Raw genomic sequence first — 25,434 nt, 5'->3', positions numbered from 1 at the left:
TGTTGAACTGATCTGAAACACGGTGACCCTCTGAAATCCCACATGGAAACACCACTCATGCTTAGCTCCTTGCCGCAGGTCACCGAGCAGCTAATGGAGGCGAAGTCCTCAGAGCAGCAGTGCCGTCTCATCCTCAGCTGCATGACAGTGAGAAAATGACAATGAAACGTCCAAGCGAATGAGAGACAAACATGAATATCAACACCCATTTATGGTGAACACAGCCCTCAGATCTCTGTGACTATTTGTGTCAAGTGTGTTTTCTTGAGAAATCCTGAGTCTTAACTGTTGTAGTGATTTCTTTATGAAGGCATGAAGGGCGTTAAGATAACCCTACAAACTGAAGTGCCAATGCTGCAGAAAAACAACTACGAACTACGAAATGTTTCTTTTCAGCTGAAAGCGTCGGGCAGGTTTCATGAGCCTTAAAAGAAGGTTCAACATTTTGGGAAACATTTTATTTGCTACCTTGCTGAACTGAGAGCTAGATGAGAAGACTGACACAACTCTTATGTCTGTATGCTAAATATGAAGCTGCAGCCAGCAGTGGGTTAACTTAGCCTAGCTTAGCATAAAGACAGGAAATGGGGAAACACCTAGCCTGGCTGGGTCCAAAGGTAACACAATCCACCTTGTCTTTTTGCTATGAGAAGGCCAGGTATGTCCATAAAACTACAATGTGTTGTTTTTATACTTTTAGTACAGAGTACACAAATGAGATAGAACATATTTTATTAACACGTAAGTTAATAAGTGCGCTTTAGAGGTGCTGATAGGCAGATTGTGTTACCTTTGGACAGAGCCATTCTAGTTGTTTTCCCCTACTTACAGTTTTTATGCTAAGCTAAGTTACTGGCGGTAGCTTCATATTTAGCATCAACACAAGGCAAGAAAGCAAGTGCCCTCCCCAAAATGTCAAGCTATTACTTTAAAAGCCAGTCAAAAATGTGTCTAAAGATAAGGACACCTTTCATTCCTGATGGTTAAGTTGCAATCAAAAGCTATGCAAGAAGCTGCCACAAACAATGTTATAATAAATGACCAATAACAAATAACAGATTATTTTGGCACTCTAGTGAAGTTAACATAAAGGCTGCAAATAATGCACGTCGCCGGAAAAGTTCAGCTTGCAAAGTAAAAATAAAAACACTTAACTTGTCTTATCCAGGGTGGGAGTGTGAATCTCAGTTGTCTTTAAAACCAAGCTGAAGGTATTACTCTGAAGGAAAATGTTTACTAAGAAATTTAAAAGCCTCAACATTACATGACTGAATGAATTAATCCACTTAGCCCAAAAAATACTATCCTAAAAAAAATGATTTCAAGGTCGCTGATAGGATAAAGTTACACGCATCATTAAAAAAAGGGAAATTCTGTATCAATAACTTATCAATACTGAAGCACCGGAGTGTGTCACTTAAAAACTAAGAGGTTAGGGAGAATTTCTCTCATTCAGTTATCCGTTCTCTTCTGTCATCAGCTCAGCTGCAGATTAGACTTCAGGTGCCCTTAAATAAGCACAATAAATCATACAGACTGTGTCAGAGTCACGCACACACCCATGTTTTCTCTTTTTATTCAGTGATAAATAATTTCCTATGATCATAGGCTTTATGTGAAGACATCCGATCAAGGCAAGAGACAAATTAGAGGGCACACATTGCCACCATTAGAAAATAATAGCAGAAACAAAAACAATGAGGTAAGAAGTTTCTCTTTTTTTATACAATTTGTGATGCTTCTATTTCTGTTACCTATACTGTTGAATGCACAGTGCTTCCTAATACAGAAATCCTGCCTTCTGTGTCTGTACATTATTAAACAAAAACAGGTCATGGAACAATACTGAACCAACCAAAGACAGGGCACTGCAGAGTGTATAGTTAGCAGTATACATCATCAGACCGAGAGTAAGAAAAGCTGAGCAGGAAACAGAAATACAAACAAAATAAGACTTAGTGACTGAGCTCCGTGATTGATTCCACACACACACTTTTTTCAGGAGAGATCAGAGTATCAGTAGGTTGTATGCTCCCCAAATTTTTATGACCCATGTCTATATGTGAATATGTGTAAGTGTTAAAACGGGTAGTTGATCAATACAAAATTAACCTGCAACTATTTTGATCTCTTCATTTCTTTAGCTCTGATTGGCTGTTTTGCTTTGTCTCTTACATGACACATAAATTGTAAATGTGTGGGTTATGAACTGGTCTTGTGACAATCAAAAATTAGTTGAGGGACAGCCGTGTTAATGTCAACTGTAAATGGACTTTAAAATTGATGGATAAACCTGCTCCAAATGTCAAAGATTTTTGAGTATACTAAATGTTGAATAATAGTCATCACAGATGTCCATCAATCTACTTAGAAATTATAGGGGAAAAAAAGACACCCTTCTCAACTCCAGAACTTGCCTTAAAATCATCATGTTTTTAAGTTTTCTTCAGTATCAATGTAATCCAGTGTTAGTTGTCTGTACATAAATGGGTACATTGTAAACGAGAGCAACTAATATCTAACTCGGCATACTTAATGGTGCCGATTTGTAAAAATGTGAAACAATATAGGCAAAAAAAAAAAAAAGATAAAAAGATAGTTTTCGGTTAACATTTCCCAAAGCCCCCAAATTATGGGAGCTGTAGATCCCAAAGAGCATGATTATGGCCCAAAACAGAAATCACCGTAGGCATCACCTTGAAGGAGGCAAGATCGCCGAAAACTTCAGGTGAGGTGCTAAATAAAGCATGGTTTGCCAGATAAGAGTCGCGTGACCTGTCTTAATTTTGCGGTACTTGTAGTGAAGCTCACATTGATCTGTTATTAGCACATTCTCTGGGGATAATTATTTTTGTAATTCATTACTCTAATCAGGACAATAATAGACAATGAAAAGAATTGTTAGCTGCAGCCCTAATGTGAGTATTTGCAAGGTACAGACAGTGTGGTAGTGGCTGTACATGCGCGCGTGCGTGTGTGTGTGTGTGTGTGTGTGTGTACATTCACGGGCCTCAGTGGCAGCACACTGAGGCACAGCCCCATGCATGGACCTGACCTGCAGTCCCAGTGCCTTCACTGTTGTACAAAACAAGACAAAAAAACACTCCTGCTTCTTTCCAGTCCAACATTAAAGGAGAATACCACCAATTTTCAGCATTCACATGTTATTTTCCCACCTTAGATAACTTCAGCTTCTATCTATAAAAGTCAATACTGTCCGCTATAATTAGCGATATACGTGTTCATCTCGACCTCTCAAAAATGAAACACCACAGTGACATATGCTTTTGAAAAATACTTTCACTCAACTTGTGGCAGTACTTAACAGAATTAAGAAGACTACTACAAATACACAGAAGTGTGCTAATGTTCAGATGATTATTCTCTAAATTCACAGTCCTCTAGTTATTGGCAAAGGATGTGTATCAGTGTCATGGCTTTCGCTTGGCAAAAAAAGTTGTCTATACTCACTAATACTCTGTTGCTGTCCATATAAATAACATAATGCAAGGTCTTACATTGAGTGGCATTCTCCTTGACTAGACCTCCTGGTCTGCTGCCCAGGGAGGTCACCCCTGGTTTGCTACCTGCTCCAGAGCTGCAGCTGATTGGAGACAAAGAGGCGTCACACCTGCGCCTTCCTCTCGCCCACAGCTGGCCGTGAGCTGGCCCAGACAGCTGGTCTCACAACTGCTTTCCCCAGCTCACACACCTGGGGCCTTGTGAAGTGACAGGCGAGAATAAACCCTGCTCGAAAGCCAAGCTGGCAGAATTTTAAAAAAACAAACAAACAAAACAGTTCCCCTCAGAGATTCATTCAGTAAACCTCAATTACACTCAAGCTACTTCAGTGGAAAGGCGACGGGGGAGCGAAGGTGGAAGAAAAAATAAAATAAAAAGAACACAAATTGTACAACAACAGAAAAAAAAAAAAAACCACACAACTGAAATAGCAAAGAGAAGCCAAAAATAGTAACAGGAGCGGTCATGATGGCACAGATGTGTGCTGATGGCGGCGGGCGGGGGTCAAGTCGAGGAGCGGCTGGTCCTCAAGAAATGTGCGCCAGCATTGTGGCCGCAGTTGCCATGACAGCGGCACATTAAGCACCCTTTTCCAACAGAACAACAAGAAAGAGACGGTCATATTTTAAATCAACAGTGGCAGGGTGCTGCGACGGCCTCAGCTGCCCTCTCTCACACTCTCCCCCACCCCCTCTTTAGTGTTTTGTTCGTTTCCATTTGTTTAGTTCTTAGGTACTCCGAGGTGCTGCGGTCCCTTGACCAGAGACCGCCCTGTTTCAGGCTTCTGGACAGAGTTTGTTGTCTTTGATTTTCAGTCATTGTGTGTTTTTGTAAATCCCATAACATTTTCAGAGCCTCCTGGGGTCAGTCCAGAGGCGGGCAACGGCGAGTCCTCAGCCTGGGAGGCAAACTTTGCCTGCAAACAGAAGTCCCACTATGGTGAAGAAGATGGAGAGGACAAACAGCACGTAAGAGGAGCCGACCACTGTGTTGTTGGGCAGCTTGTACGGCTGGCCTCCCACCTCGTTGATATAGAAGCCTATGGGGAAGATGAGCGCCGCCATGCAGAACAGGATCACTGGAAGGAAGGAGCGAAAGAGAAAATGTTAGTTTACAGTTGAGATTCTGATGAATTCCAGGTTTTCATGAGTTTTAAGGAAGGAATAAAAGATGGGAGACCTAATGCAGAAAAAGTCTGACCTCAGGCTACACTTTTTACAGCCTTTCTTCTCCAACAAAGATGCAGAAAATTAGGAAGGAACTCACTCAACTGCTCAAATTGAATTCAATTTTTAGCAAGTTCATTAGTGGCATTCAATGGCGCCTTTCAAATGCTTTAAAGGAGCAATTAGACAAAGCAGACTCATGGTATGCAGCGTGATTTTTTTTTGGAATATGAGAAAATCAGTCCAGTGCACTATGACACAAAGTGTTCTGTAATGTGGCATTTATGTAACTTTAAATGTTTCAACATTTCATTTAAAAATTGGTTAAATGTCATTGATTATACATTATTCTGACAAATGGACAGCAACAGGAGTCCAAGCAAAAAATCTGAGTGGCTCAGCCAAAACCAAAATTTGGCAGTATATAATTATTTTTTCGCAGAGTGCAGAAATGACAGACTCATTGCTCACTTTACAACAATGCAGAAGCAGTAGCACAAATCATTGTGAATACACTCATTTTTGCAGCACCGGCAGATGTAACTGAACAAAAATCCTATTAATAATCTTGAAAATTACGGTTGGGATCAAAGACGATGTCTCTTCTCCCCACACAGACACACTCACACACACCTACACCACAGGTAAACACCCCGGCTTGCCCTGCCTTTCTCAGTCTCTCTCCCCCCGTCTGCTCCATTTTCTCCATCAGCAGTATGTTTTATAAAGTTGCCTAAAAGACTGAGAAATCGTTTTTTTCTGTATATTTCCACTAGCGATCAGTTATCACGGCAGCAGGTGAGCCGCATGTCGGCTTATTAATGACGTAGCCTATCAAACAACTTAAACCCACATCTGCACCCTGTGTGTGTTCACTGCTTCTTTTCTCTGGTCCGTGCATAAAATATCCACCATGACGTAAGTTAATAGTCTACCAATTCTTTTTACCGAGTGAAGTCTGTGCGAGAACACATGCACATAAGACGACTGCACAGAAGACCCCCGCGCACCCGATGACATCGTCCATCCCAGTGTTTCATTGTAGACATGGTCCGATGGAAACCCTAGTTGGAATGTTGAAGTTTCCTGTGCATATCTACTGTCAACTAACAAATAATGCCTTAAAAAACAAAATAAACACAAAGGCTTAGTTGAACAATTTCAGAAACAACAAGCATGCAGTGTTTGCTGGTATGAACCTGTAAATCCATCATCTACTGTACACACAAGTACACAAATACAAAAACACACAATTTAAAGTCAGGGCCAGAAATGCACACAGCAGATCAGAGTCAACAGCTCTAAAAACCAAGAAATAGATTTTATACAGGAGCAGAAAAACAGTGGAGGCATCAAACATTGTTGTGTTTCACTCACAAGTGCCTTGATTCAGTCCTTGTACTCTTTCAGATACAATCATGTTGATTATTAATATGCGACCCCAGGCCTAATTTATAAATAACTGCTTCCCTTCTGTCTTCCACACCTTTCTCTACAATTCAAATAATTTCCGTGTTTACTTGCTACGTTTGTCAGTCTGTTAAGTTGTTTGCATGTTTCCAAGTTTAAATTACAAAATCTCAGAGTACTTGAACGCAGCATTCCTCCATACTCACAATGTTTTAGAAAATCAAAAAAAAAAATCCTTCAGGTAGGAGGCATTTGTTCATTTCAACTTTGAAGTTAATTTGAAGTCAGGCTTTTCTGTGGCTTTAGGCAATTATTTATGGGTAAAACTGTATCATTATCAAGTACCATCCTTGAACTCAACACATATGTACAGTATTTCTGACACTGCTTGAACGCAGCATTAGTTGCACGTATAGAATCAGCAGTAAAATCGCTGAAAAAGTTTGATGACATTTCTCCTTTAAAAAGGTTTAAAAAAGCTTTTTTCCCCTACCGGTTTGACTTCTACTACAAATTTGCAGTAGTAGTGATGCAGGCGTAGTAGACCCTTCCGTCAGTGGAACCACACGATTGGCTTTTTAGCAGGAGGGGCGGGACAATTGCCATCTTTGGCGTTACAGGCTTTCCCTATAGAGTTGTATTGAGCATTCTTAAAGGGGACCTATTATGCTTTTTCACATTTTCTGGCATTTCAAAAATGTTACAATGTCAGATGTTCATGTTAAACATGGCCAAATCCTCAAATGATGAGGTAAAAGTATTTAAAAGAAATCACTGAGCCAAAACCTCAGATATCCCCCAGTTCTGAATGCTCTGTTTGAAACTGTTTTTCTAATAACGGCTTGGTATGATGTCTTTCCGAGGCAGATTTTCATATATGCTCATTTGCTCAGATTAGGTTTGATCCCATAGACACTCATCAATTGAGCCAAGACAGCTGTTTGACATAACTTCTAAACCAAATACATAAAAAAGGTCCTAAGGTATTCATAAGTTTCTGACTCTGATAAAGTGGGAAAAACAATTCCCTAAAACTACTGTATCTCTGAAGTCTCTCAAATCACATACATGTAGACTATTCTATATGATCTCCTGTTGATAACTATTTGTTATAATCTTTATAACATTTCACGACGGACAGTTATCAGATGGATTATCAAAACTGATGCAGCAGAACCCAGATACATCGTCTTTTTCACCCCCACACATTGCTTGTCCTTGTCAAAACCTTGCACCTACATTACCCACAATGCAACGCTACCTCTTATCGTTTGGTTGCAGAGTCAGGTGTGTTATGCTAGTGGACTCAAGCTGCTTGCCTCAAGCAGAGATGAGGAATGGGCTACAGAAGTCTGGTAAGGTGACTTCTTTCAACTCCTCACCCCTGTTTTTTTATTTTATTTTACGCATGTGTATGACAAAAACTTCACAGAGGGAAAGTACCCCTGTAAAACAGTGAGCATGGTATGAACTTCTGGGCAGCATGTGTCAGATTTGTTAACAGCTGCATCACAAAGCAGAGGTCAGGGGCAAAGTTATTACGAGGTCTTATCGTACTCCCCAGAAAGGAGGCGACCGTGAATGGATAACAAAGTTGTCACTAATTAGCATGGCTCCCTTTTCTTCCGTTATCACTGGAGATTTTTGGTCAAGCTCCGAGTCCACTTATGTAACACACAATGACGCTGATCACCAAAGCAAACTGTGTGACTTTGTGAATCGCAGATCAATGGCTGTGCGGAGCTTGTGAAATAGCTTCATGGACTTAAAATAACTCTTACATTCAAAGACCACAGTCAGATGTCTTTGGCAGCATTGTGAGGAAAATGTGACAGGTTATGTTACTAGCGTGTGCCACAGTTACTTTAAACTACCTTAGTTTTTAGCAGAAGTAGTAGTACTCCAACACAAGGTATGACAGCTCTTTAAAGATAACTGAGGCTGTGTTGAATTATTTTGGTTTCCTCAGCGGTGTGTGATCTACTTGGTGACAGAACATGAAGCCATTTTTAGCTTTCACAGCTTCACTCCATCCTGCCAATTAGCAAAGTTATTCTGTACCTGAGGGACGATTTTACTTGAAAATCTCACTGATGTTGCCTTTGACAGTTTTGTTAACCAGAACGGTGTCACGCAGCTGGATGAGTCTGTAGTTGTACAGTAATCTGGATATTGGGATTAAAAGACATTGAATAGCTGTCTGAAAATCAATATCTAAAATTCACACCAGTGATTAATATTAGATCGGGCGTGGGCGACATGAACAAAATCCTCTCTAACTGATCCAATAAACAGACAGGAATATTTGTTTTGGTTAATCTAGCAATTTAAATACCTGACAAATCAAAGTGCGTAATATAATTTTATATAAATCCTAATAAAACCAGAGATATTCATGTGATGGCAGCCACGGTATGAACGATATATCTCACAATATATCTCGTCAATCGCCCACTCCTATATTCCATCTGAATAAGATTAACCAAGTGTGACATTCATGCAGCAATTTCATTAACTAATAAACTGGTTTTGTAGTATCATGGTGCCATTAGATTTTTTTGTCAGATTGCTGCATTGCCCTCCGTACTTTCTTAAAAAAAAAAATAAATAAATCCCTTCTTTGTCTGACATGTAAGCATTTATACACTGTTTAAGATCCTGATGTCAGTATGTTCAGAAACAGTCCTTGAACAGCAAAAATAATAATAGTAATAATCAGATGCAAGTAGTGCAGACTCTCACTGGCCAAACATCTCCAGCCTGTCAGCGAGCATAAATGAACAATATTTGGTGTCGCTGGCATCACAAGGAGCAAATATTTATGTCTGTTGTTTTGCCTGCTCATTGTGAGGGAGGGTTGCATGATTGCAAAAGGATGCTGTGAAAGGTATGCTAAAGTGGAGCCAGAAAACCGCGGCTCAGCATTGTTCCTGCAAGCTTAACCAGTGAGTTAATTTAAGTGCACCTCACGGTCCACTGCTTCTCTTAAGTGCATAAACTGATGACAGACGGTGCCTTGCTCACCTGCTGCTGGTCAACCGACAGCATCTTGGATCATAAATAACATGCTGCTATTACAGTGTAGTACGGTAATTACATTTATACTTGAAAAATATTTGCAAAATGTTATATAATCTGTAAATATTTTGACAGTTAATTGTTTGAGTCCTTTTTCATGCAAAAATGTAAAAACGATTTAGTGTCAATTTACTCTTTAAAATAAGGTTTCTGTTGTTGGTTTCTGACCAACCATACATTATCATTTATTTTGTAATTTCATCTTTAATTACCACATTTCCTGCAGCTACTGTTAATGTATTGTTTTTATATTTATTATGACCCAACTCCAACTCCACCCCCACAGATGACTGTCACACCTTGGGGGAACACTGCTGGTGTGTGCATATAGCGACACAGAGGCGGTTCTGTGCTGGTTTATACAAAGCGGTCCATTCAGGTACCGGTGGCCTGGAGCCAGTTAGACTAAAAACTGCCCACCTTCTCTCAACCTTCATCACCTGTTTGCCCCGAATGAACCACTCCCAGTCTCCTTACAACCAACTTCACTTTAATCTCCCTTTCCATGTGCGTCTTTACATTGGCACCCATCTCTTACTTACTTATACTCTCTGCTATTGACCTGTAAAAACATGATTATTCACTCAGCTCAACTTCTTTACTCAACTCTTCTTAATCCCCCGCCAGTTTCCTCACTTAACCTCTCGCCCTTCCTCCCACTCGACCGACAGCAGAGGGGTGTTCGTCATCACAGCTAAAGTTAAGCAACATCAGACGGACAAGAAAAAGAAATATGGTGTGGTCCCATTTTTGCCTCTTCGTCCCTCTCCTACACTTCAAAACAGGCTACTGGGGGTCCTAAAACAGGATGAAGTGATGATTTACCATCTCTTCTCTTCCTCTTTCAACAAACCTGCTTATGCTTTAATTACGATCATTATGCTTTAAACCCATTTAAAAATATAAAAATCTGTACTAATGATATACATCTCATCTAATATGCCCGACAGAAGCATTGCAGGGGGACAAGGGTGACAATTGCTCACTGTTGCCATGGCAATCACCTTATTTCCCTTTAAATGTGCTCGTTAAACAATGACTCAACGGCTTCTAATTTAGCTTGTGGCACAGCTTTGCGCTTACCGGACAGACAGTTTGTGGGGGGGGCTTCGGGATTCTGTAAAGTGGTGATTCATCGGGTATTTGCAAGTGATTAGGAAGAGTTACAAAACCTAATTATGAATCTGCATTTGGCCTGGTGGCCAATTACTGGGTGTTTACTCAAAAATCCGCACAGCAAAAAGGTCACAGGGTCCTGAAAAATGCACCCAGCTTTCAAAACAGTAGTATGGAGCACTGTGGCTTCACAGGCTACACCGCTGCTCCATCTGCACAAGTGTGCCTGAGGCCGTCTATTCCCCTAACTCGCCGACCAATCAAACTCCTGCCTCCCACGCAGCCTTATGAAACCAACCCAGCCACATTGCACGAGATGGATGCTGAGTTATTATCGAGTGCTGGAAGTGCATCTGTACAGAATCATGTTTGAAAAAGTGGCGATGTTCAAGGCAGAGAGGGAGAGAAAACACTAGAGAAACGCCGTGGCACATACGCCACCCACTCGGGTACCAGAGGAGCTGCATTACTCAATAAATCAGCTTCAGGGAGCAGGAGTCGTTGACGAGCAACTAAAAACAACATTCATGGATGTAACCAAACACACACATACACACGCAGGTTTTCACGTGTCAGAAACACAAACACACAAAGGTCCTGTATATAGCCTCGGATGTTTTTCCACATCACACTTATCTACATTAGCAGCGTAACTGGGCTAAAACCAATTTTTCACACTGATTCAAGCTCTTCTATTTTTATTATTTCCTGCCATGTAGAGATGATGTTCATTAAAATACTGATGTGCTAGAGGTGATTTTCTACAAAAAGGTAATGTCGTGACAGATGCAGAGAGACAAAGAAGAAGGTGAGAACGCTCCCAGGGGAAACGCGCCGACGGCAAGTTTGGTAAAGCGACACTATTTCATTCAGTGTGAATGTCATTGTCTCGTTCACTTACTGCCAGTAAAGGCGATCCAGCGGGCGTATTTGGTGGCCTCTCTGCGCCAGTGTGAAGCCACCAGCAGTCCACAGGTGACAGTGAGGGAGATGATGCCCATGATGATGAAGAAAAGTGTGGTGACCCACTCAGGGGGCAGCCGTGGTGGAATACAGGTCCGGTCTCGTCCGTGGATGGTCTGACATTGCCGGACTAGACCGACTGTAAGGGCACCTGCAGAGAGAGGATGAATGTTGATGAGGTGTCCATACTATCTGGTCTTTTTTAATTCATCACTCACCAAGCACGCACACAGAAACACTGAATACTGGGGTTACCAGCTGATCTATAACAGGGGTCCCAACCTTAATTATCATTAGGTAAATCACACACAAAACGAGGTCAGCAGAGATCAGACCAATGCAAGTACAACGTAACTGCCTCTATAACAGTCTATAACAGCATTATTAACAGAAGGTAAACTGCCAAATTATCTTTTATTTTGACCACTGAAACACAAGTGAAGCAGCTCCGTGTACACAGTATACCGTGGAGACTATACACTCGCTACATAGAAGCCAACGTTTGAGTGAGTGATCCCAATTTGATACATCTTTGACTACTTCTTTGACTTTGAGGGTGACGGTATGCCTAAAGGCTGAATTTAAAAAATAAAATAAAATAAAAAGAGAAAAGTGGAAGTGCCAGTAGAAAAAAAATATGAACCCTACAGCAAAAAAGATTAAGGGTCTCGTTGGTGGTCGGTGACAAACTAGTGCCTCAATCGACGACTAAGTGCGAGGAGGGAAAGACCAAAGTGTGGCTCATCTGATGTCAAAGTGAAAGAGGAACCAATGAAGGAGGGTGGGGAGCTGGTCTCGCCACACTGGTGGGCCCAATTATACCAGTGAGTGGCCAACATTTCTTCTTACACTTAATTCACAGCCAAGGAAAGACGGTGAGGACTAAATCAACCCTGCCAATTACTGAATCTATCCCACGCAGGTATGGCACACAGACTGTAAGAAGTTGCAACAATATCAGACAAATTTGCAGCAGCTTTTAATGTTCAATATCTCTGTATTTATTTATTTCTTTTGTAATTTTTATTTAGGATCTACATGAGTTCTTCCTGCAGAAACAACTATTCTTCCTGGGGTCCACACAAAAGACCATGAAGACATTTAAACATCACAAAAAAAATATATAGGCTAGATATAACTTCAAAATGCCAACTCTTAGAAAACTCTTCTTCCTCCATCTCTAGTAGTCTCTGAACGGGAGTCATGAGATACAAGAGAGCCAAGCTGGAGCCTGACCGTGAAGGCCAGTACTCAGAGTGGGAACATGCTACAGTGGTGCAGCCACTCTGGAGGGACGCCATTTAATTAGAGCACGTCCTCAAGGGGAATTTCTGCCTGAGTAAGCAGAACAGTGTCAGGGTCTCAGGCTATAAACGATAGGTTGTCGGGGAATAGGGGTGTCAGTAGTGCACACTTGGATGATGTGCAGCGGTCTTTTTGGGATGGCAGATGAGCTGTTCCACACCCCATGCTTTGACGCTGTTCAGAGAGACAACAGAACTGTGTGAGAAAAAAAAAAGAAAACAACTGCAGCCACCTCCTTCATTTCACTGATGCCCAGAGCTCCAGACTAACTTTTCCGCTAGTAGCACTGGTGCTCCCAACTTTCTCAGTTGGCCGCATCCCTTTTTTTGGTACAGGTATCAATGATAAGAAGCAGGGAGGGGCTTAGTGTTTAAGATGATGCATCGGTCCCTGCAAGTTTTGAGTTCCTTGCTGTTGTTGTGCAACTTCAAAGTTTCAAGCTAAACTGTGTTGACCTGGTGACAAGTTTAGTGTTGCCTGCAAACCATAAGCTCAAAAGATGAGTATGAGACAAGAGTTCAGAATTTCAGCTCTCATTTCCTGGTATTCACATCTAGATGTGTTAAACAACTCAGGACATACAAACCTTTGTTTGAACCCACCCATTTTTCAAGTGAGCACAACTATTAGAACATGTGACTTGTTGCCCAGGTGTTGCCTTTTAGGGTGATTGTCCAAACATTAAATTGCTCTGCATGAGTTTTCATCCTTGGTTCAAACCTATAAAGACTGCATTTCCTGTTAAAGAGGATAAACCAGCATGAAGACCAGAGAGCTGTCTATGGGAGAAAATAAGGCAAATCGACCAGAGCCATTGGACAATCATTGGGCATAGCAAGCACAACAATTTGCAATGTCCTGAAAAAGAAAGAAACTACTGGTACTGAGCAACAGACGTCGAACAGGTCGGCCAAGGAGTTAGTTGAAGTCAGAAATATCATGAGAGCTGTGAAGAAAACCCCCAAAACATCAGTAAGAAACATCAACAACGACCTCCACAGTGCAGGGGCGAAAGTATCACAATCCACTGTTGGAAGAAGACTCAGAGCAGAAATATGGAGGCCACACCACAAGATGCAAACCACTCATCAGCAGGAAGAATCAGACTGAAATTTGCAAAGAAATACAGAGATGAGCCGCAAATGTTCAGGAACACAATCTTATGGACTCATGAGACCAAGATTAATCTCTACCAAAGAGATGGAAAGGCCAAAGTGTGGACAAAGAAAGGAACTGCTTATGATCCGAAGCATACAAGCTCATCTGTGAAGCCTGGTGGAGGTAATGTCATGGCTTGGGTGCGCATGGCTGCTTCTGGAACAGGCTCATTAATATTTATTGATGATGGTAGCAGAAGCAGAATGAATTCAGAAGTGTACAGAAACATTGTGTGCGCCAATTTATGGAGAAATGCATTGAAACTAATGGGGAGGAAGTTTATCATGCAGCAGGACAATGACCCAAAGCACACTGCCAACAAAACAAAGGACTTCATCAGGGGGGAAAAGTGGAAGGTTTTAGCCTGGCCAAGTCAATCAGCTGACCTTAACCCAATAGAGCATGTATTTCACCTCCCTAAGGGGGAGACTGAAGGGAGAAACACCCCGAAACAAACAAGAACTGAAAGAAGCTGCGGTAAAAGCCTGGAATAGCATCACAAATGGGTCGCAGGCTTGAGGCAGTTATTGCAAGCAAGGGTTATGCCACCAAATATTAAATGTTATTTACTTTAAGATTATTTGTTCCATTACTTTTGCTCACCTAAGAATGCCGTGGTCTAATACAAACAGTGATATGTCCTAAGTTGTTTAACACATCTAGATGTGAATACCAGGAAATAAAAGCTGAAATTCTGAACTCTTCATCTCATACTCATCTTTTGATCTTAAACCCAAATGTCTACAGTGAACAACAAAAAACAAAAAGAATTTTCCTTACCGTTCCAATAATTTTGGAGGGGACTATATAGCTAAATAGCCAACTAGCCAAAGACAAACCTTCCTTATTTTCTCCCTGCTGCCTTCCGTCTCACCGCTTCACCTGCCGATGCATCTCTCTCAGTATTTTTGTAAAACGAGCTGCCCAAGCAGCCTCAGAGCGATTTCTTTTCTGCTGCTCACGGCAGCTGGTCAGACTATGTTTTGAATGATTAGCGGCAGGGCGGGGGTAGTTACGGTAGGTTGTGGTCAAGCGGGAAGCTTCATGAACATAGTTATTGTACAGTTTACCTGGCATCGGTCACAGCAGTGGTTTAAAAAGTTCTCACTGTGACCCCCCCCCCCATTGAGTTTAATTATCAAATGGGTTCCTGAAATAACAACAACCCCCAACAAATGCAGTTCCTTGCTTTTCTTTAAACACGCACTGTTTTCAGTTCTGATGCTCCGTTAGTTCAGAAAATAGTACATAAAACAAAATTTTTACTTAAAATGGTGTAGCCAAACAAGAGTTATGTTCACATTTGGTTATACTCACTAAAACTCACTGTGTGTATCCTTTACTTAAGTTCTAACAAATGTTGAATGCATTATCTTCCTTAAAATACATTTGCAAAAGTCTTTCAAATCCATTGTTTACATGCATGTTTACTTGCTAACTTCTTTATACCTGCCTTTGCTGGTGCATTGTCACATATGTTGGCTCATTACTGCCATCTGTTGATCAGTGGAATATTCTGAAAATGAGAGCTGTGTATCGCATCATCCTAGAGGTCAAAAGCTCCACAGGGAACCTTTAAATAAACTTGGCCCATCTATGTAAAACTGCTAAGAATATACGAGGCTGTATTGAGGCTTTAATGGCAGAACGTCTTCTCGAAATAATACAAGCAAATAATTTCCTCGTTGTTTGAGGCATACACTGAAAAAAAGGAAAGATTAACGAGTGGTAAACACTCACTCCACTGACCACAAAATAACCCATTCACTGAAAAGGCACGCCTGTGTGGGCCACATCACAAAAGTTCAACAGTGGCTCAGCAGGTAGGCGGAAGTGGGCATGAGGCAAGCATGCATGCTGGAATTTCAGAAGGTCAAGCGTGTTACTTGCTCTGTCTGGCAAACGAATGCAGACATTTGATAACTTGTCTGTTATAACCATGGTATATTTACACAATGAATATATGATGCTGCTAGCAAACCTACTGAGTCTAAAGCACTAGAATCCAAACAGAAAAGCAAAGGCTGTGTAAGAACACTGTTCTTGTTGCCGCAGGGGTGTGGTGGATCCAGCAGGCGGTCCAGAGGAAATCCTGTCCCCTTTATAACACCCAGTGAAAGTATTGCTTCTACAGTAACAACACACACAAACAGTGGTTCAGTCTGTAGATGTTGAGGAAAGCTGTACATGGAACTGCAGAGCTGAGGGCTTTACATCTACTGTACCTCTTAGACAACGCACATAAAGAAACACTGTCATTAGGGAACACGTTTCATTACAGACAAGGACCAACTAAAAAGGATGTTCTCCGTCTTCACTTTTACCTTAATGCCTGCCTTATTGCTATGGAAATTCAATTCCCGCTGCGTAGAACACTTATACAATAACACTGAAATGGGTGGAGAACATTGGGTAATGGTTAAAAAGCTGTGGTTAATGGCATCGCTTTATGACCATTTCCCCTGGATCCTTGGGCCTCCTGCCGTTTCACTAGCTCTATGTGCAATTCCTTCCTACAGCAGGCAGGCACGCTACGGTACACGGTTACAGGTAAACAACTCAGCAAGCAGGCGCACACACAAACAGTTCTAGTTTGAGTCTGGTCTCATAGTCAAACAACAATAGTGCGTCCATGATGCATATTTGTACCCTAACATGAGAGTCTCCACTTCAGCTGAAGCCTACAAGCCTAAACTGGCTATGCATGAGAACAAATTAAAAAAGGAACAGTACAAAAATTTTGAGGTGGGTTTATTTCTGATGAAGAGTTAGATGAAATGATCAATACCACTCTTATATCTGTCCAGTAAATATGAGGCTACAATCAGCAGCCAGTTAGCTTAGCTTAAGATAGGAAAAAAGGGAAACAGCTAGCCTTGCCCCGGTCAACGATAAACTAAAGCTCCCTAATTAATAGGGTTGAACGATTTAATTGCGATATGATTTGTGATATTAGAGGAAATCCTAATACTTACATTATTATTGTTATTTTCACTAACAAACATTAACATTATTATGGTGTGATTTTTGTGGAGACTTGTACCAAAAAAAAACATTTGTAGAATATGATGTGTCCACCACAAAATCTCTGCAGTGTGACAATATTTAATTTAAAATGTTATTGACACACAGTTCCCCTTTAACAAATATGGCGACTCCTACGATTTGAAAATTGCCAAATTGTAATTTCGATAAGATTTCAATTAATTGTTCAGCCCTACTAATTAACGTGCTATATCTGTTTTGTTAACTCTGTATGAACACCCAACTTAGTATAAAAATTAAATTTAACTGTTGTAGATTTAGTTACTTTCAGACAGTCAAGCAAGGACCTGTTATTGTTATTAATGTCATGACACGGCAGTGACTAGGAAATCAGATACATTTTAAAATTTACCATTATTATCGTAATTGTAATCAACTTTATTTGTCTCTTTTTCAGGATGATGATTAAATAAAATATTGAAATATTAGGGAGATAAGTTTTTGGTACTTATTTTGGATAAAATCATATATCATCAAGTAATGCACCTTTATCTGTAAATTAGTCGTTAACTTAATCGTTGGATTAATTGATTTAGGTGCAGCCCTCTGTAACACCTGCCAGAAAGATAATAAGCTTGTTTCCCAAAATGTCAAATTATTTCTTTAACTGAGGGAAGACAATGAAAAGTACAACCAAGCGAGCAGTGGCTTATTTTCACTGTCTGGCAGGGCTGATGGGTGGGGTGAGAGAGGAGCACCTTGAGCAACTTGAAGGAGCTGTATAAAAGCTAAGGTCATCAGTTCAACAAACCTGCCCCCCCACTCAGCACTGAAAGAGGATGTGATGTCACTGTTCAGCTGTTGGTAATAAATTAATGTTGAGCTGAGGTCACAGTCCGTGGGAGTGATGCTGCAGTTTTCAGTCTGATATTGTACTTAAAGTGACGTTGCATCACTAGAATAATAAGGACTTCTCAATTTCTAAGCACAGTGCATCAGTGTTTCTGTTGGCGGTGCACATCCGCAGGGTCAAAGTCACACAGAGGTGAACTTTAACCTAAGATCGCACAGGAAATAATGCTTGAACTCATCTGTTTGTTGCACATGCTTCAATTGAAGTAAACGGGAAACACACAGTGAGACTATCCCTTAAGCCTGCTAGAAACATCTAGTTTACAAAAAATGGGCCCATTCTCCATTTCCAACCCTGCAGTCAGCTCTGTACTCACTATGATCAAAACACTCCTCTCACCGTGTCTCGGCCCAAATGAGAAGAAATGAGGTCCGTGTCTCCTCATCTTCAGCATGATGATGCTGTCATTAGTGGAGCATTGGGGGGGGGGGGGTTGAATGCTCTGAAGGGATGAGTAATACAGGCTTCTGAACTTCAGTGGGCGGCAAGTAGGCAAGCTAAAGCAGCCAATAGGTGCTTCTGCTTCTGCTAGAGACGTTTACAGCGCTGGAACACAACTGCTGCGAATGGTCCAAACTTGCATACAATACATGGCGTCCGAAACAATCTTTACTTACCGAACATCCAAAAGATGGTCTCAAAGAGTAAATAATTATCTTTTTGCTATCTTTACCCCATTGGTCCTACATAACATTTCTGCCAATACCATTGCTCATAGCTGAAAGAAATGTCACACGAACGTTAAACACCAGCAAACCAAGTTCTCACCCTCTCTGGCTCACTGACTAAGCATAATGAACCTGACTTTGTAAAGTTTGTAAATTTCTCAAGTCCTGATATGACTAGAAATAATCCTGTTTACTTTCCACAGTGTCCACAGTTAGCCTCCCTTTCATAGAGAATAAAATATGGATGAATTATTTCTCCCTTGCTTCGTTTCTACATCTGCATGTTCCAAAAATGAAACCAGTAGATTTTTCCTGGTGGACTTAAGCAAGTAAATGGATTTTATGAGCTATTGCGGAGACTGACCGTGACATGACTGAGAGCCTAGGCTCTATTCGACCAATAAGCAATGTTTAGTACCGCGAGCCCCACCCCCAAAGTTCTGGTACTTTGGGAAAGTTCTACCCCTCGAGCAGGTATTCTTTTGGAGGGTAAAATAAAGTACAGTACTACCGTGTCTCAAATGGGCAGCAGTTGAATTACCTCCACCTATAGGCAATGGAAGGGACAGCTGCTGCAATTTTAACACTTGGTGCCACCTGCAGGCAGTGACTGTTACAGCTGCAATGTAAAGTCATTTTCAAACACCGTCATATCTACGCCTGCAGTTCTGAACTGGAGCCTGTTGGTGGCACGGTTTGGACTGAAGTGCAAGTATGAACTGCTTGCTCTGCAGCTCTGCAACTGGAGGATATTGGAGGAGTTGCTTTGTATCAGTGACAAAGTGTGTCCTTGTGCTTTGAAAAGGGATCCCAAAAATAACACAATAGAGTATTCTACTATTTCATCATTTTAGATCATATCACTTCTTGAGCGCCAGTGATAGGCCTATTTTACTGCAGTTGACAAATGCTACTTTTGCCTTTTTCATGCATTTTGCATGTTTATTGTTTCCGATACACTGTAATGCATTCTCTTTTATAATAAATCAGACCTTCCTTTGCTAAATCTATCTTGAAGAATGTCTTCAATTACATTGCTTTTTTATAGTTACCATTTTTGATACCACCTGTAGCAGCATATAGGAGCTAATGCAGCCTTAACTCTCAGTGGGAAATAAATGTGTCTATTATTATGAGTGGTAATAAATATCTTCTGCGGTGGTGTGGCTATTACGTATAATGAGAAACAATAGGATTATAAAACCAAGATGATAAAAATACATTTGTCATCCCATGTCTCAGGCATCTTCTTGTCTCGACTACTAGTGATCTCCATCAACAGCAGCATTGCTTCAGTCAGTAGCTCACTGAATACAATGAAACATTTTGCAAACTAATCGCAGGGTAATGCCAAGTTGGAACGGTAACTGTTCATACTGATATTGCAGATTTTCTACAAAAGGTATGTGTGAAAATCTGTCATCATCGCAGGTTGTGGATACGTCGGCGTGAAGAAATGCATGTGATTTAGCATTTATTATGTGTGTGTGTGTGTGTGTGTGTGTGTGTGTGTGTGTGTGTGTGTGTGTGTGTGTGTCAGAGGTTATTTAGGCCATTATCTGTGGTGACAAGTATCTGTAGGAGGGCAGTCGAGTGTGGAGCTGCCGAGAATCACAGTTTGCGTCTGACACTGCAGCAACAATGGCTTTGTCTTGAAGCTCAGAACAGGAAATCAGCTTCAGCTGTTACTGCCTGAGGATATCACACTGAAGTGAGGACTATGTCATGGATACGCATTCTGTCCTTTGTTTTGGGATACAGTAGTGCTACATCTCTTTTCTCAGAACAATTATAGGCCTTGCAGTTTGTTTACTTAAGCTGCTTTTCGACCAAAAGTACCAGGGACTTTTTAGTCTCCACATCTCTTTTCAAGGAACCCAACGGTTCCTTCAGCCCACTGTTGTGTAGGTTTCCACCGTGGTCTAAAGATCTGCGAAGATTAGACAAATTAACCAGCTGACGTAGGCTGTAGGCCTATCCGCCATACAAAGCAATGCACAGGCATCATTATTTGTAACCACTATCCATGAGCAAAATTTATAAATTAACATGTTGGATTGACCATTAAAAACAGCTTTTTTGTATGGGAGTATAATGAAGAGACACGTGATGAAGTTTGAGAGAAAGCAACACAAAAATAAAATCGCAACAGTTTGGAAGGTTATTAAAACATTTCCAGCCGACAAGAGCTGCAGACTAGCTGGCCAGACTCACATCTGTGTCACCTGAGCGTCGGAGGAACATGATGTTTAACGTGTTTTATTACATGCTGTAATAAGCTGTTCCACTTGTTTTGGAGAAGAGGAGACCGGCGAGACTTATTGGTGATTTATTGGTTTGCAAACAACGTCGGAAAAGAGAGAAGCAGTCATAGAAAAACACCAGACATTCTCCAGTTAAAGCCAGTAGCCTCTACTCCCCCATTCAGAATTTCACTGCAAGGCAAGCCCCCCCCCCCTCCCAAAGTACCGGTACTTTGGGAAAGTACAACCCCCCGAGCAGGGACTTTTTGGGGGACAAAATGAAGACCCCAGAACTACATTTAGACCCCAGTCCCTATGGTGGAAACGCAGTGAGTTGCTCCAAAGGTCCCTGGTTCCGGGGTATATTTCATTTGGTCGAAACGCAGCTTTACTCTACATTACTTCACAAAAAGCTTTTTGATCAAATCACTTGACCGAAGGAGGAGGCAAAAGCCACACACTCACTGAGCAAAGTCAGCTTCTATAGATGCTAACTGCCCAGGGGAACATGTCTGTTTCTCCACGCTCTGAGGACAAAGACGACATGCTGAGTTACTACAAGGGCAGGTTGTCAAGCACTGAGGTCCTCTGATAAGACAACAACAAAGCTGGGAACAAGAGGTCAGCTGATTGGAGATGATTCAATGTGTGTGGAGTCATCAGGGGCGCTTACTTCATAACAACTTCAAACAATACACCAGTCTGTGGAATGGAGTAATAATTTTACTCTGTAACAACTTAACCACTGCAGGAAAAGCGGCTCTTATTAGGTTAAATTTCCATCGACCAGCTTGTCAGCTGTGATAAAGGCCTAACAATCAGCAATTTGACATTCCAGTGTTCAAATTAAGAACAGACGGTGTAAAATAGCTCCAAAGAGAAACTGTTAAATTATTTAATATGCCTAGACCTCCTTAAAAGCCAAGACAAAACAGACAAGATGTACCGACAAAGAGCAGCCAAGGTCACAAGCGGAAACTGAAATAGGTAGGAAAATGCTGCGATTTGGCACGAAAGCAATAAAGCCCAGTAAGCAATAAAGATTTGTTACCCTTTTTTAAAATGTGTTTGTTATTTTGCCTGCCCATGTCCGAGTCACACACTGTGTCAGTGAGTGAATAGGACATCTGAAGTGATCTTCACATAAAGTTATTTAACTGCACAATAATTTATATATAAAAAGATACAAAACTGTACAATAACACCAAAGCTCTGAAAACAGGGGGGAAAATGTTGTGCACAGCAGGGCTGGGCGATATGGCAATGCCACAATATACATATTTTATCTAAAATATCATACTGTACATCTCAAATAGTGCAAACACGATGAGCTTGTAGAATATGATGCACTGCTGTAGACTGAACTAGCCAACATTAGGCTATATAAAGTAGTTAAAATTAGCTCAATCTCGAACATCTACTGCAGTAAAATACATCATACACATTAATGCAGCAGTGATATTAACCCAAAAACATAATATATACTTTTACTGTAGTTAGGTTCACAACGCAGAGCCTTTACTTGTAGTGGAGTATTTTCAAAGTGGTGTGGTACTAGTTCTTTTGCTTTAAGTAATGAACCTGAATACTTCTTCCACCCCTGCTTGGCACACCTGTGTGTTTATCGCTATTGAATTATATTACATTTTTTATTGCAATGACATTTTTGGCCATATTACCCAGCCCTACACGTAGAAGCTAACTAGTTTGCTTTTCACCCCCTGGACCAACTCTGCTGTGAAGAGTACAAGATGCCTTAGTAACGCAACTTTAAATGACATAAACAGGGACTTGTAATTAGTTTTCTGTTCTAGCAAACACAACACACAGCCTTTCACCAACTATTATACTGCAACCTGAGCTTATCTACACATTTCATGGCTGACTAAAGTAACAACTACGTGTCAGCAGCAACCAGCAGAAACACTGAAAACTCAAATATGACAACATGGTCTGCTTGCAACTACTAGATAAATTAGATTAAATAGACACAGTCAAAATGATGAGAGAGAATATAAGCGTGAGGGAGATGTACGAAAGTGTCCAAGTCTCATAAAAGCCTTCCAAAACAAATCACATCAAAATCATCAAAGACAGTAGAGGAAGCTGTGAGGGGAAGTGAGAACAGTGACAGTGAGGTGAAACTTGATCAATTTATGACACATGCTCTATGAAACACCCACACACACCAAAACACTGCAGTTTAAATATAGCAATGGTTCAACTTTCTATACATGCAGGTGCACAACCGTGGATCTCAGCGGGACATTAACGTGCATTTTTTGGCTGTAGTACACCAACTTTAAATGTGAACTCAGACAAAACGTCCAGCACCACGTCTCCAACACAGCCCGAGATCCTGTACTTGTTCTCCAATACAATCAATGAATTGCATCATAGATGCTGCCCTTGTTTCATTTGCATCCTTTTATTACTAAAACAGCTTGCTTATTCTGTTGAGCTAATACAGCCTGGATGTGTATTGGTGGATGATGGACCCTCCCTGACCCAGTTACTAAGCTGTCATCCTGCGGAGGGAACAAAGAGGAGCAGCTGTCTGTCTGTCAATAGACTGAATGTGTTTGCAGGACTGACACAAATAAAACAGAGGACTTAACAGCATGAGCTTCTGTCCGAATAAGCACCTGCTTCGGTTCCTCAAGTGATTGCTGATTAGACTGATCACATTGTGGTTGGTCACTTAATCAATTAGTCGGTGGACAGGTTATTTTCATGACTGATTTATCTGTTGATATTTTTTTCCTCTTAATGGACTCTCCCTAGAGCACATAGTCAAATCCTCAAATTGCTTGTTTTACTTCACCAATAGTTCAAAAATATTAAATTTACATTGACACAAAACAAAGAAAAGCAGCAAATACTCATATTCAAGGAGCTCACAGAGCCAGCGATTGGCATTTTAGGCTTGATAAATAGATTAAATTGATAAGTCACTTATCAATAAATTGTTTTCAATAAAATTCCGAACAGCAGATTAATCGACTAACCTAGGATCAAGAAAAAATTACAAACATTCTCTGGTTTCAGATCCACGATTTGAAAATTTGCTTGTCTCTTTTGTAACTTCAAATTGATTATCATTTGGGGTTTTCATTGTTCACCAGACAGAAAAAAAAACTATTTTAAGCCTTCACATTAGGCTCTATGAGGTTATGATGGGCATCTTTCACTTTTGTGACATTTCACTATTCATCTATTGATCAAAAGTTATAAAAATATTCATTAGTGGCACCCCAAGGTCTATGATGCTGATTTATCAGAACTGAAATTGTAATAATTGGTCTTGGAGTCAATATGAAGCGACATAAATATGCACAGAACACACAGCTGTGGAGGACAAAAGATGTTGCCGCAGACGAAACCCTCCACACAATGGGACACAGCTTTGTTGTGGAGATTATCTGATGCAAATGCTCCTGCGATGCGAGGAACAGTGGCACGAAATCCAGATAAAAATCACACAAAACACAGTAGTAGTTTTGAATGGCAGCTGTGGCCTGCTTCATTTACCTGCTGATTCACCAGTGTTGATCCAGTCTGGGTTTGCAATGCTGGCTATTGCAAAGATATCTGCTGCCAGAAACAGGCACCCTGAAATGATCGTTAGTTTATCCATATCTCCAGCTGATGAAGCGGGGAATGACGGGGCGGGGGGGGACGGGACGTGGTGGTCGTTGTCCAAATGTTACCCCCCGAGTGTTGAGAGACACAGGGTGGGCTGTTATCAGTCTAACCTCGCCCCCTTCAACAGGAGCCTGCCGTTGTGGTTCTGCTTTGCATTTTGCAGCAACGTTAGCTCCTTCGCGTCAAGTAAGCGAGAGCCTCCAGCTACAAAAGGCTCAAATACGACGCACAAAAGCATCACATTTCAAATGCCCGTAGGAGTCCAGTGCGGCAAAACAATAGCTCACTCAGCGCCGGGCCACTGAACCACTTGTGTCGTTTCTCGGATCCGTTTAGCAGCAGCAGCAGCCGCAGCAGCAGCAGCATCGGGTACAGCTGCGGCTAGCAGATAGCTAGCGAGCTACTTCCCAGATTCGGGCTTGTTGTGCCGAACTGCGGCCCAGAGGCTGCTCGACGGCCGAGACCGAGACTGCGCTAGCATTTCAGACACAATGTCACACAGATGGATGTGGAGAAAAAAGCACAGCAAGCCCGTCCTTTACTTCGCAGTATCCGTGTTTCTGGCGAAGCTCAAACGTTAGCCGTCGGGAAAACGAGAACCCATCAGCCTCTCTCCCTTATTGGAGCCCGTTGTCCTTCTCTGCTGGCATAGCATCTGGTACTTTCAGCTCGTTAGCCCCCTTCACCACCTCTTCTCCGGACCACGGTGAGGAGGCTGGACCCGGGTATTTAATGCTGCGTATTTAAATCCAGAAGAGACGCTATAGGACCCAATGTGGACGGTGAAAGGTTACGTTATTGTTGTGCTTCCCACCCGTGTGCCCACTGTTAGCTCAGCCTCCCTTTCTGCCAAATGACATCAGGCGAACACCCCCACACAGCGTCGCACACGCGCACACACACAGTTCGGGGGGGGGGGCGTTCACTTCTCGCGATACTACGCAAAACCGGGGTTTGTGTTGTCCTGAGTCGCCCTGTTTTGTGGCAGAGGGTCGGTGAGCGGGGTCGGTGCTACAGGGCTGCGTCTTTAAAGCCTTGCCAGGCACCAGATAAATGAATAATTTATTCGCACTATTTAAGCACAGTGTAAACCAAGATCCTGCACAGTCAGCCAATTTTGAGGCCCTGTGTCACAATAAAATTTGTTATTTTAACATTACAGGCCTCACCTGAACCATATTCTTACAATACAGGTGTGTTTAGTTGAAGTAGAGCTGATAAATTAATTAATCGATTAGTAAATTGACAGAAAAAGTAAACAA

At 41.5% G+C, this 25,434-nt stretch overlaps 1 protein-coding gene across 1 annotated transcript; it reads right to left on the bottom strand.

Annotated features, from left to right (window-relative positions):
• Nucleotides 1-1,558: 1,558 nt before the first annotated feature.
• mosmoa (modulator of smoothened a) lies at nt 1,559-25,030 on the bottom strand. The gene is made up of 3 exons (XM_038700309.1): nt 24,059-25,030; nt 11,194-11,406; nt 1,559-4,600 (listed from the first exon to the last, which is right to left on the bottom strand). The coding sequence occupies exons 1-3, from the start codon at nt 24,162-24,164 to the stop codon at nt 4,416-4,418; spliced, it is 504 nt and encodes a 167-aa protein (XP_038556237.1). The 5' UTR covers nt 24,165-25,030; the 3' UTR covers nt 1,559-4,415.
• Between the last annotated feature and the right edge of the window lie 404 nt (nt 25,031-25,434).

Source organism: Micropterus salmoides, unplaced genomic scaffold, assembly GCF_014851395.1.
Source record: "Micropterus salmoides isolate LMB-PRFRI ecotype aquatic unplaced genomic scaffold, ASM1485139v1 Ms_hic_scaffold_10, whole genome shotgun sequence".
NCBI classification, from domain to species: Eukaryota; Metazoa; Chordata; class Actinopteri; order Centrarchiformes; family Centrarchidae; genus Micropterus; species Micropterus salmoides.
Note: the sequence above shows the minus strand (reverse complement) of the source record. Positions and strands in the feature narration are given on the sequence as shown.

Bases quoted from the DNA above. Each gene is read 5' to 3' on its own strand.
- mosmoa (XM_038700309.1), bottom strand. From the start codon at position 24,164: ATGGATAAACTAACGATCATTTCAGGGTGCCTGTTTCTGGCAGCAGAT. The intron at 11,407-24,058 runs GTAAATGAAGCA...CTCTCTCTGCAG, and splicing joins CAACACTGGTGAATCAGCAG to GTGCCCTTACAGTCGGTCTA. The intron at 4,601-11,193 runs GTAAGTGAACGA...CCTTCCTTCCAG, and splicing joins CTGGATCGCCTTTACTGGCA to TGATCCTGTTCTGCATGGCG.